At 36.5% G+C, this 12,505-nt stretch overlaps 2 protein-coding genes across 5 annotated transcripts in view; one reads left to right on the forward strand and one right to left on the reverse strand.

The window, feature by feature from the left end:
- The window catches only part of CCDC88A (coiled-coil domain containing 88A), a 122,505-nt gene extending 116,403 nt beyond the window's left edge, over nucleotides 1–6,102 (forward strand). For all 4 annotated transcript variants that reach the window (XM_079110185.1, XM_079110183.1, XM_079110184.1 and 1 more), the window contains 2 exons: nucleotides 1,665–1,764; nucleotides 2,271–6,102. In XM_079110185.1, the coding sequence (XP_078966311.1) occupies nucleotides 1,665–1,729 (65 nt within the window). In that variant the 3' untranslated portion in view covers nucleotides 1,730–1,764; nucleotides 2,271–6,102. The remainder of the gene's footprint in view (nucleotides 1–1,664; nucleotides 1,765–2,270) is intronic.
- Nucleotides 6,103–8,211: 2,109 nt separating this feature from the next.
- Nucleotides 8,212–10,340, reverse strand: LOC306643894 (prolyl-tRNA synthetase associated domain-containing protein 1). The gene is made up of 2 exons (XM_079110240.1): nucleotides 10,199–10,340; nucleotides 8,212–8,655 (listed from the first exon to the last, which is right to left on the reverse strand). The coding sequence occupies exons 1-2, from the start codon at nucleotides 10,280–10,282 to the stop codon at nucleotides 8,224–8,226; spliced, it is 516 nt and encodes a 171-aa protein (XP_078966366.1). The 5' UTR covers nucleotides 10,283–10,340; the 3' UTR covers nucleotides 8,212–8,223.
- Nucleotides 10,341–12,505: the final 2,165 nt, after the last annotated feature.

Genomic DNA, 12,505 nt, shown 5'->3' on the forward strand with positions numbered 1-12,505 from the left:
GCATTCCAAGTCACTGGGCTTATAGTCTTTTCTCTTTTTTTAACCTATTATCAGTTTAAATGGTAAACATAGCTGAGATTAGATGGGAATCATATGTCATACAAATATAATTAGTGTTGTTTCTTTTCTACATTAAGTCAAAGATTATTTCACAACTATTTCAAAGTTTTTAGATATCATAAATCTGCCCTTAATACTTTCAATGTAGAATATTAACTTTATTCATTCAAAATACATTTAAAAATCATATGCTGTTATATTAAATATATTTAAAAATCATATACTGTTATATTAATGTGGTCATTTTACAAAATTAAACTTAGAGGAAAGAATTGTTTCTTACCAAATAACCGTAGGTGTATAGATATATAGCACATTTTCAAAAAGGATATATACACTATGCATGTAGGACAAATATATACCATGTTCATGTGTCCTGGAGATTGTCTGAGAATGCAGACTAGACTTCCTCCAGAAACCATCACCTGCCATGGAATGATGAAATTTCAAGACAAAACTATGTTTCCTATGTTTCTTCAGAGCAGTTGGAGTAAAATTTTTGTGGTGGGGGAAAAATACTTATAAATCACACAGAACCACTGCTTCCAAAAATTTTGTTTAAATTAGCATAATACTTTCTGTAAATGAAAATTTACATAGATGGCAAAAAAGTAAGATAAAAGCACATCAGTTTAGACTTAGGTAAGTAGCTACACTTATTTTGTCTAAGACACCTCCATGAATATCTACAGCTTCACAAAGGTTTACTTAAAAACCATTTGAAGATTCAGTACCTAGTTAGGTTTCTAGAAGTTATACACATTATGATTTGTGCAATATTGTACACATAAGATCATGCTTTAGGTCCACTTTGAGCAAAGCAATTTTAGCTATAATCAATGTAAGTGTATATATTATTTGCCTGAAAAATATAACTTGATCCTGGTTTTCTTAGTAAGTAAAAACAAATATTTCATTCTGGATACTTCTGTTATATGCAATATTATGTTTTACTTTAAAAACTGTATGTAACCATTTAGTAAATAAACATAAATATATACTAAATAAAGTATGTGAGCCTGACACAGAAAAATTTAATTGTTACAGGTTTTTAAATAATAGTGATGGCTTTTATTATGTTTGTAGCTTAAAAATATAAAAATCAAGGGCTAGGAGTGTGACTTAATACAAGAGCACCTTGCCTGGCATTTGTGAGGCCCTGTGTTCAATCCTCAGCACTGGAATAAGTAAATGAATACATAAATTCATAATTACATAAATGAATAAAGTATAAAAATCAAGCCAGACCTGTAACCCCAGCAACATGGGAAGCTGAGGCAGGAAGATTGCAAGTTCAAGGCCAGACTTTTCAACTTAAGTAAGGTCCTATGCAACTTAGTGAGACCCTGTTTCAAAACAAAACAATAAAAAGGGCTGGGGATGTAACTCATTTGTAATGTGTCCCTGAGTTCAATCCCCAGTATGGAAAAATTAACTAATTAAATGTGAAAATCAGTCTTTAATGTCTATCCAGTTAATAAACTTCCCAGTTACAGATTCTTTCTCCTTTCCCTACTCAATGAGAACTCTTTAGTTTCTAATCTTCATGAAATTGTTTTATGTTTAACTTTGAATAAATAACATGAACTGCTTTTCTTCTGCAGATATGGACAAAGTACAAGAAAGCAGACATTCAAAAAGCAGGTCTAGGGAGCAACAAAGCTCCTAATTCTATTGCCCACTACATGACATGTGGGCCAAGTGGTGAGTTTACTGCTTATAATGTAAATGAGATTAGTCTCATTTATATAAACTAACCAAGTTAAGTTTAAGAACAAGTGCATATTGCATTAACAGATGTAAATATTGCTTGCTTAATTGATTGATTTTCTGTTCTGTTTACTAGTAAAACAAGATTCGTTGGTTACCATAGGTTTTTGCCTGTCAGGGCAGGGAACAAACCTTTACAAATTCTTTTTTTTTTTCCCCCTCAATTTAAATTTAATTTTGCTGGCAAGTAATGATAGTCTTTTATGGTAAGAATACAGCTTCCTCACTGTTTGGTTGATAACTAATGAAAATAAACTAGATGCCTGTTCTGTGAAGAGCTACTCAAAGAAAAGTTGTCTCTGATTTTCTGTCACTTTCTCATTCCCATTGAAGTATCTGGTGCATGCTGTTCATAGTGGCTGCTCTGTAGTTAGTACCCCTCTTATCTTCAAGCTTTTCTTATATTTTCTTTCTTCTTTCTGCCTTCCAACTAAATACAGAGAGAAAAGTGTCCTTCAGTTTCTCAGTATGAAGCCTTTATTTCTGAAGTAACAAGACACCTAGCAACTGTAGGAACCATTTTTTAAAAATCATTAAGGAGACTTTAAACAATCCTTCGTGAATAGAGCAGGCAAGAAATAAAAACCTTCATTCCTTCCTTGAATCAAGGAGCACTACTGGATTCAACTGCCAAAAGTTTTAGAAGGTTTTAGGACTTATCTATACATTGTATTGTTAAGCTCTACTGAATAAAGAACGTTCTCTCACTAAGGACCAAGTGTTTTAAGGTCAAGTGTTAAAAGAAGTACTCCAGGAACAATCTACTTCTCTCATCATTTGTTTATGAATTTATCTATGTTTGCTTAATGCTTCTGCTAAGTATTAGCCAAAATCTAGCCATTTATATTTAGTTGTGTAAATCTAAATTAAATGCTGTAGTATTTTGTGGAATGTACTATATATGAAGATGCAGAGAAAATTGTTTTGGCATGTCAGAGCCTTTTTTGGTTAGACTGCATGTGTTGGTACTTTTTTTTAAGTCAGTTATCTTGATGCACTGCAAAAAATTCAGTTTATAAGATAAATCTGAAAATTCATAACAAGATACTGAAGTTAAAAAATATTAATCTTCCATATTCCCCACTAAGCTCCACTAAGCATTCATATGTGGATCCAAGATAAAAGTGTTTTTCTGAAAAATTTTTAAATAAGATGGTTTTTCACTAAATAGCATTTCCAAGGTAAAGCTGTTGTTTTAACTTGTTTCACTTCTTTACTGTTGGGCTATGTATGTGTCTTTTTTTTTTTTTTTTTAACTTGAGAGCTGACTGTTGCTTAAGAAGTTTTCTTATGGCAAAAATAATGTAAATAATTTATTACGATCTGCATTTTGCCAGGAACTCACTTATTATTAAGGTTATCATTTATTAATAAGAATTTTTCTGTTTTTGTCCTTTATAATATTACATTAAAGTTGAATGAATAACAGGTACTTTTTGAAATATTTTTATGCGTTTGTTACCTTAAACATTTGGAAGAAGCACAAAAAAATAGATTCAGTTAACCCAGAGAAACATCATTTTTTTAGTAGTTCCAATTTTTATATCACAGTTTTATTTTCTTATAAAGTCCAAAAAACTGCATTGATACTCATTAATACAAATTCATTACTTAACAATAAATATCAGAATAATCTTCTGAAATAAGAAGACATTGACTTTTTTATTTTAATAGCACACTTCTTAGGCTCTCGTTACCAGCTCTAAAGGACTTTTTGGAATAATTCCTTATTCCTTCATATGTGATTTATGAACTGTGTGTATCATCACTAACCCAGTAGCCATGAGAATAGTCTCTCCCCACTCTGCCTATCCCTCTCTGTGTCTCTCTTTTTGGTAGGCCAGTAGCAGTGTTGTGTTTATAGTTGTCTTGGAAAGACCATCAATAAAAAAGAAAGAGAGACAGCATGTTTTGTTGACCAGAAATAGAAATGGAAATTAGAGAACTTGGATTTATTAACTCAGTGCCATCATTAACATAGGTTTGTCACCAAGTAATGCTGTAAAGTTAAATCACTTTGAAATTCTTGGATGAAAGGTGCTATGTAAATGTAAATACAAAGGATTCTTACTGAAATACAAATATTGCACAACAGAAATATTTAAAATCTATTCTCTAGACTTTGAAATCTCTCTCCATCATGACTCCCTGGATACAAGTATCAAATTAGTCAATGGGTATCGTGACAGTCTAGAGACACTTGCATGTAAAAAATGTAAATTTATTTTTTGGTTGGGTAAGTTGAAAGTAAATGTAGAAATTATGTTTTAGCTAAATACAGTAAGTGGGTAAGTTAGATTTATATTAACTAGCATCTAATTTGCACAACTAGGACACATCCCAGAACAGTTACCGAAAAGTTGAAATTTAATGAGTGTGAGGTGGCCCAGTGAAAATGAATATCACACTTTCACCTCTCCAGGATACTAGTATTCTAAAATAGAGAATCTACTGAATTAAGCAGCACATTAGTGCTTCTACAGAAAATGCTGAATGACAGCCTTTGAAGTAATAAATTTGACAAGGCTGATCTGAAAGAACAATTGAAAAGAGACAAACAAGGGAATATATTTCGACTGTAAAAATACAAATATTCTCAGTTATATTCATCACCTTTTGCATACCATTTCAAGAAAGGACTAGATAATAACCACATGAATATTTCACTTTTTCCAAAAGCTACCATTAGAAGCAAATGTGTAGGAAGCCATTCTTTTACCTTATATAAACTTCTGTCAAACAAAATAGTAAAGCCAACTGAAAACTAACCAGGGCCTATTCCTAATGGGCCTGACATGCTTTTAATTTTCTGGCTCTACTCTGAATCAATACCTAAACCCCCCCACCCCCAAGAAAACTGAAAAATTCAACATACAGGGTAATAGCTTTGGCCCAGAGCTCTAATAGTGTACTTCAAATCTAGCCATGTGGAAATGTTTTGGTCCAAGTTTTTGAATTGGTGGTTACCAAAGAGTTCACAAGACAGGTTCATATGTAGCACCTTTCATGCAAGGCATGGTAAGAGCCTATTTAAAAACCACCGTGCATATTATAGAATTTACAGCCACCTCACAAATGAAGTACTACAGCCTGTACTGTCTTAAGAGATTATGTCAGGAAATGAAAATGATACTGTACCAAATCTGAAATTATAATGGGAATAATAATGTATGCTAAATTACTTTTGTATTTTAAGTTACTTTTTAAGAGAAAAGTGAATTTTGTGATTTTCTTTTCAACTACTTAGTCCCAAGATGTATTTTTTTCAAGCCTTGAATGAATAATACGGAAGGAACCCATTTTAGAACATAAAAACTTGATGTACATGTTATTTGGATAATGAAATGCCTTAAAAGGAATGCTTAATGGATAATGTTGCACTTATAATACCCTTTAACAAAACCTGATTTAAAATGGTCTTTTTCTTTTCTGAGAGTTCTCTTTTCATTGTACTTATAACTGCTATTAAATACCAAATCAAATAATATATAAGCTGTAACATTTCCTTTAAACCTAATGCTGATGAGAATTTGGAGTTGAACGGCAAAATGTTTATTACTTGGCAATATTTAATATCAGCCATAGGAATCCAACTTGTGATAAGAGACACCATCGTTTGATTTGTCTTTTTAAAACATTCATTTTTCAATTTAGCTTTTAACTTTTGTTTCGCCTTTAAAAAGTTGGATTAACATTCACTTTTCAGACTGATATATAAAAAATAAAAGAGGTGATTTTTTACAAGAAGTAGTAATCATTTTTAAGTCATAATTTTAACCAAGTGTCATTCTGTACCCTGGAGAACTATTTTCAGATACAACCCCTAATTTCAGATTACTTTGCCCTAATCATTCTGGGATGAATATTAGGTTTCGGGAAAAAGTGAAGAGTTTGTCAGTTCTGTCAGTCCCAGAATAGGTTTAAATAGCGTTTACATATAGGCCCCCTTATAGGAGCAAAGATATGTTCCAAGACCAGTGGATCCCTAAAAGCACAAATACCAAATCCTGTATGTACTGTTTTGTCCTATAACGTATAAAAGTTTATAAATTAGACACAGTAAGAGATTGATGATGGTAACTAATAGAACAATTATAACTATGTTACATGAATGTAGTCTCTTATTATTGTACTGTATTCACTCTTGTGAGATCTGAGATGATAAAAAGGCCTACTTACAATGTGATAAAGTGAGGTGCGTGAGGACAGTGATACAGGAAATGTGACAAAGCATTACACTACTACATAGGAATTACTTGAACAGCAATACTACAGTTATACCACCACAGTTGACTCACTTGTCAATCTGGTAAACAAGAGGGCCCCTAAATGACTATATGGGCTGGTACAGCATAGATACACTGGACAACAGAATGATTCACAGCCCGAGCTGGATGAGTGAGATAAAGTGAGATTTCATCATGTTACTCAGAACTGCACCCAGTTTAAAACTTGTGAATTATTTCTGGAATTTTCACTCTCATGTTTTGGACCGTGGTTGACCATGGGTAACTAAAACCTCAGGAAGCAAAACTGCAGATGTGGGGACCAGTGTAAAAAAACTGCACAAAATCTTTCATTTTCATTTACAAAATTTGGGAGGCAATTCACCTGGGTCCTTGGGCAAATCAGTCCTCCTAGGCCTGTTATTACCATCAGATTAGCTACGCAAGGTCCTCAAATTCCGATTTTATTCCTTCATTTTATATTCTAAACAACCTAAATTACCAGTGTCTTAGACATATAATACAGACTAGGTAGAAACTAACATGGAACCTTAGAGTAAGATAATTATTTTACCTTTCAGTAACATCCCATTTGATTATGTATTAGAGAAAAATGAGAATTTTGATGACTCACAGAGGAATTTTTGTAATCTAACCCATGTCAGATCCTCAGTTAATGGCTTTTTTTTAAGTATTTTTAGTTGCAGATGGATCTGATATCTTTGTTTATATGTGGTGCTGAGGATTGAACCCAGTGCTGTACACATGCTAAGCAAGAGTGCTACTACCACTGAGCCACAACCCTAGCCCTAGTGAAAAAAAATGTCAAATTTTGTTTTTTTAATGCTTCTGTATGACAACTGACTACATTTTCCTAGGCTTTTATACTATTTCAGATGTCATAACTGAAAGAGAATGAGTAAAATTATCCTAGAAATAGTATAGTAAAATAACTTAAACTTGCAGAAGTATGTTTGCATTTGTAACCTCTGAACAGATTAAATAAATCCTTTTTAATGGCATAAAGTAGCTACTTAGCTTTAAAATTTAATTGTATGAGAATATTTTCTACTCCTGGTTTTTCTAATTAAAACCATATTTTTAGTAGAAAGTTACTGTTCACTGAAAAAAAAAAAAAAATTCACTGAACACCAAACTAGGGAGTTTTTATCCTTCTCCCATGTTTACTTATCTTGCTGGGAAATCCTTATTCCTTAATCCCCATTTCCTGAAATAACGGTTTAATATTATTTCCATATTTTTTCCTTGTATTATGTACATTATCACGTAAACTTTACACCCACTGTTTTTCAGCTTGCTTTTTCCAACAATGAGCATTCTAAAGATGTAAGCTAGTTAAGTGTTCCCAATTGTTGAAGGCATTCCTGTAATGACTTACTGTAATAGGAGATGGAAGACAGAATCTGAGTTGACTAAAACTACCTCAGTTCATCTTTTATTTTTCGGCACTGGGAATTTAATCCAGGAGCACTTTACCATAGTGTTACAATCCCAGAGCTTTTCTTCTTTTTTTGTGGGGAGGTTGGGGGCAGAACAGGGATTGAACTCAGGGGCACTCAAACACAGAGCCACACTCCCAGCCCTATTTTGTAGTTTATTTAGAGCCGGGTCTCAGTGAGTTGCTTAGCACCTCACCAAGTTGCTAACTGAGGCTGGCTTTGAACTCACCATCTTCCTGTCTCAGCCTCCTGAGTCACTGGGATTAGTTATGTGCCACTGCACCCAACTCATACATCTTTTTAAAAGAGCACCAAAAATACTACTACCACTTTCATTTTTTTATTAGTGTATTATAAATATAGAATAGTGAATTGTTATATATTTGTACATACACGCAATTTAACTATATAATATGGTCATTTTTTCCCCTCCCATATCTTCCCTTTCTCTTCTTTGTTCCCTCATCCTAGTACCCACTTTCAGTTCTTTTGAAAATTACCAGGAAAAAAAGTGTGTGTGGGGGGGGTATAAAATAGGGTGTACCAAAAATAAAATAAAAACTTGATGTCCTTACTTTCACCACCCAGGCCCATTTTCTTCTAGGCCTGAATTCTTAAGAGAGTCAGTAAATCTTACTGTAATGTAAATATATTTTTTAAAATATAAAATTACAAGAAAGCTTTCAGAAATACAATTATTCTGAACATTAATTTTTATCAAAATTTAGTATTATGGGATCATGTCCTGTCATCTTCACAAATCTGAGGAAGTCTTCAGGGCTCAATCCCATGGTTGCAGCATTGGTCATTGGATGAAAGTATACCTTTTCATGTCCACCCTCCAGAAAAGCAGAATCCAGAACAAATTTTACATCTCCGTCATCACAGAAGAGTGCCAGAGGTGTGGCACAGCCTTGACCAACTTTCAGTTTTTCTAGCATGACTGTTTCATCAGCAAATCGCAGACCTCCACTCCCAACACCTAACTTTTTGGCAAGATCATTTAAATTAATTTGTCTATCATGAAGAACTGTCACCAGCCAATAGTTTTTTTTCTTTTTGTCTTTAAGAAATAGGTTTTTACTATGTGCTCCTTTCAAATGCTGGATATGAGGCATCATTTCTTCAACTGTAAACACCTAAAAAATAATCACATGAGAAATTTAGAAATTAATATGCATATATAAACACATTTGAATGTATTTTGATTACTAGGTGAAAACAGCAAGGTTAAGTTATACTCATTGCTCTGAATTTAACTGGTAGAGATCCATCTTAGCCCATTATGAAATATTTATAATCCATTCTCTCAATTCCTCATCTTAGGATCTCAGGCAGTTTCTCTTAGACCAGTTTTCCATTCCAATGTCTCTCACATTCCCCCCAAAAAACTTTTTAACTTCAAACTTTAGGTACTAAAAGTCAACAGCTGCCTTAGACTCTTCTTCCTTCGCATTCCATTACAATTCTGATCATGTGACAACCTCCACTCTACAAATATGTAACCACAATGAAGGTGAGAGGACAGTGAACAATACCTGGAAACTAAAACATAAAAAGCATAAAAAATTCTGGCAATATTCACAGGAAAAGCGGGGAGAGTAAGTCCGGCATGGTGGCGCACATCTGTAATTCCAGTAGCTTGGGAGGCTGAGACAGGATTGTGAGTTCAAAGCCACCCTCAGCAATTTAGCGAGGCCCTAAGCAACTCAGCGTGACCCTAAGTAAAATACAAAAAAGGCTGGGGCTGTGGCCGAGTGGTTGAGTCACCTGAGTTCAATCTCTGGTACCAAAAAAAAGGAAGCCAGCCTCAGCAACTTGAGACCCTGTCTCCAAAAAAAGGTTGGAATGGGGCTCAGAGGTTAAGCGCCAAAAGGGGGTGGGGGGGGGGGTGGGTGTGTGTGTGTGTGTGTGTGTGTGTGTGTGTGTGTGTGTGTGTGTGTGTCCCCCCCCCCCCCGACCATAAGGGAGAAAGTTCAGAGAAATCGTTTTTATATGGGGGAGAGGAAAGTCTGAGAGATATTTTTTATAAAGGAGAGAGGAAAATCTGATAGTTCTGATGTTGGATTTGTAAAGGTAAGGGATAATAACTGTATTCTGTTTCTTGAAGGTCGCCATTTTAGCTATTATCGACTGTCGCTCAAGTTTTGGGTAAGCTTTATGTCCCTGCACCACTCAGTTACACTAGTCTCAGAAAACGTGCAAATAAATCTTTCCATTAGCACATTAAACCATATTAAAATGTACATATTCGCGAGTCTTTTTGGAGGGAATGGTGATTTTTGACATGCTAGTAAAGTGTAAAAAGTAACCTGTGAAAAATTGATCAAGACAGCAAAATATCCTATCAACCCCTCAACCTCAATCTCCTGCCGTTCCCGGAGGCCTCACACATCGTAGCCACAGAAAAGGCGCTTTGGTGCTTTCTACCCCTTGACGTACACAAAGTGGGCAAACTGGCCGACATCCGGACCGGTTTACACAAGTTCTCCATGTTTTGCCCTAGTTCTCAACATAATATGTGATCAAATCACTCCAAGAAGACAACCTCACAGTCACAGTCCTCCGCCATACTACACCCCTGGGCCACCTGATCTCCGCGGCTTCGCCGGATGAACCCTCAGTGAGCACCCCGTCTGGCTGGGGCTGTCCCTGCGGTCACGTCTAACGCGGAAGCCTCACCTCGGGGTGCTCGACGACCTCCGTGCGGATGGCAAGGGCGCCGAGCCGTTGCTCCAGCGCCGCACGCAACTCAGAGCCCGCCATTTCGCCGCCACGCCGACATCCTGAGGCGGAAGTCCTGGAGGGGTGGCAGCCGAACTGGAAGCGCAGTACCGGTGCCTTCCGGAGGCGGGGCCGCGCCGTCCTGTACCGGTGCCTTCCGGAGGCGGGGCCGCGCCGTCCTGCCGCTCCTCCGCCGGCCGGCGCCGGGACGCGGCCTGTGATGCGCGGAGCCCTGTGATGCGCGAAGCCCTGCTGGGCCTCGTCCGACGCTGGGGAGGCGCCTGAGTTCTCTGGGCGCTCCCTGACCTGCCGCAGGTTTGCTGGGCCCGCACATCTTCCGTGTAAACAGAATCCACTTCCGTTTGCACGTTCGAATTTTATATTTTACCTTTCCTGATAGTTTCGGTTATTCCGGGAATACCTAGCAGTGCTAACCGTGACTTGCCTTTTGCCTTGGTAGTTTGAGCACAACTTAGTGCCATGTTTTCAGCTATACTGGGAAACCCGCACTCACCACTTGAATGAGGCCTGGAATTCCACGTTAGGGTTTCACTTAGAGATTTAGGTTAAGTCTCAAATCTCATACGAATCCTGGGAATGTTTAATGTTTGTGTGAAGGAGTTTGGGTAATTTCTCTCATGACGCGCAAAATGAATCCTTTGCAGAAGCCTTGGAAGAAGCTGCAAAAGATAAAGAATTCAGAGTTGAATTTACATCTTCACCCAGAACTGACTCTGGATAACACGACTTTGAAACTTCTCAGCTTTACCTACTCTCAGACTGTTAAGCTGTGTTTTCCTTGAAAAGTTTCATGCTTGCTTGCTTACTTTCTCTTTCTCTTTCTCTCTCTCTCTCTCTCTCTCTCTCTCTCCCTCCCTCTCTCACCCTCTCTCTCTCCCTCTCTCTCTCTCTCTCTCCCTCTCTCTCTCCCTCCCCCTCTCCCCCCCCCTTCTTCCTCTCCCCCTCTCCCCCTCTCCCCCCCCCCTCTTCCTCTCCCCCTCTCTCCCTCTCCCCCTCCCCCCCCCCTCTCTCTTTGGTGCTTGGGTTAAACTTAGGACCTTGTGTGCATGTGCTCTACCACTGAGCTACATTGCCCACGCCCATGCACTTGTTTTATTTCTGATTATAGAAACAACAGCAGGCCATTTCCCATGCCCTCAGAAAATCCAGATCAATTAAAAAAGCAACTTATAGCATTACAGGGCATTTGGAAAACCAAAAAAGATCACTCAAAATCTAGTGTTCATATAGTGCTATGCCATTTAGACTGTCCAGTCTCGTGTGTTTCTTTATTCTTACTGTTTTGTATATACATAAGTTTTTCAGATAATTGAAACCTTCATATATACACAATTTTGTATCCTGCTCTTATCACTTATAAGCATTTTTCTGTTTCTACACTGTCTTCCTATTTTAATAGATATGTACTGAATCATAGTTTTGTTAGAGTTTTTAATTTTTTTTATTGTTATTTTTGAGGTGCCAGGATGGAACTCACGCATGCTAGGCAAGCCCTCTTCCCCTGAGCTACATCCCCAACCAGTGATCATAATTTTCTTAATCATTTCTGCATTGGTGGACATCCTTCTGTTAATGAATCCTAATATTCTAAGTTGCTTCCCAAAATAGTTATTATAATTTATAATATATTAACATATATGAATTAACCCACTTTTCTGCATTTTGACAGATATATAATTTTAAAATTTTACAAACCAAAGGGATAATTTATTTTTAATATGTATTTTTCTGATTACTACATATACATAGTTTCTAAACTAAATTTTGTTGTTTTATTATGTAATTTTATTTACTTTTATATATGTATATATATATTTTTTTCAGTACTTGGAATTAAGCCCAGGGGTGCTCTACTATGGAATGGTATCTCTTTTTATTTTTTATTTTGAGACAAGATGTCACTCCACTATGGAATGATATCTCTCTTTATTTTTTATTTTGAGACAAGATGTCACTAAACTGCTGAGGCTAGTTTTGAATTTGTAATCCTCCTGCCCTACCTCATGAGTTGCTGGGATTATAGGCTGTGCACCAAGCCCAGCTGGAATTCAAAAAAAATTTTTTTTTTTTTGTAACAGGAATTGAACTCAGGGGCACTTAACCCTGAGCCACATCCCCAGCCCTTTTTGTATTTTATTTAAAGACAGGGTCTCACCAAGTTGTTTAGGGCCTCACTAAGTTGCTGAGACTGACTTTGAACTTGTGATCCTCCAACCTCAGCCTCCAGAGCTGCTGGGATTACAC

Source organism: Sciurus vulgaris (genome assembly GCF_902686455.1).
Source record: "Sciurus vulgaris genome assembly, chromosome: 14".
Taxonomy (NCBI): domain Eukaryota; kingdom Metazoa; phylum Chordata; class Mammalia; order Rodentia; family Sciuridae; genus Sciurus; species Sciurus vulgaris.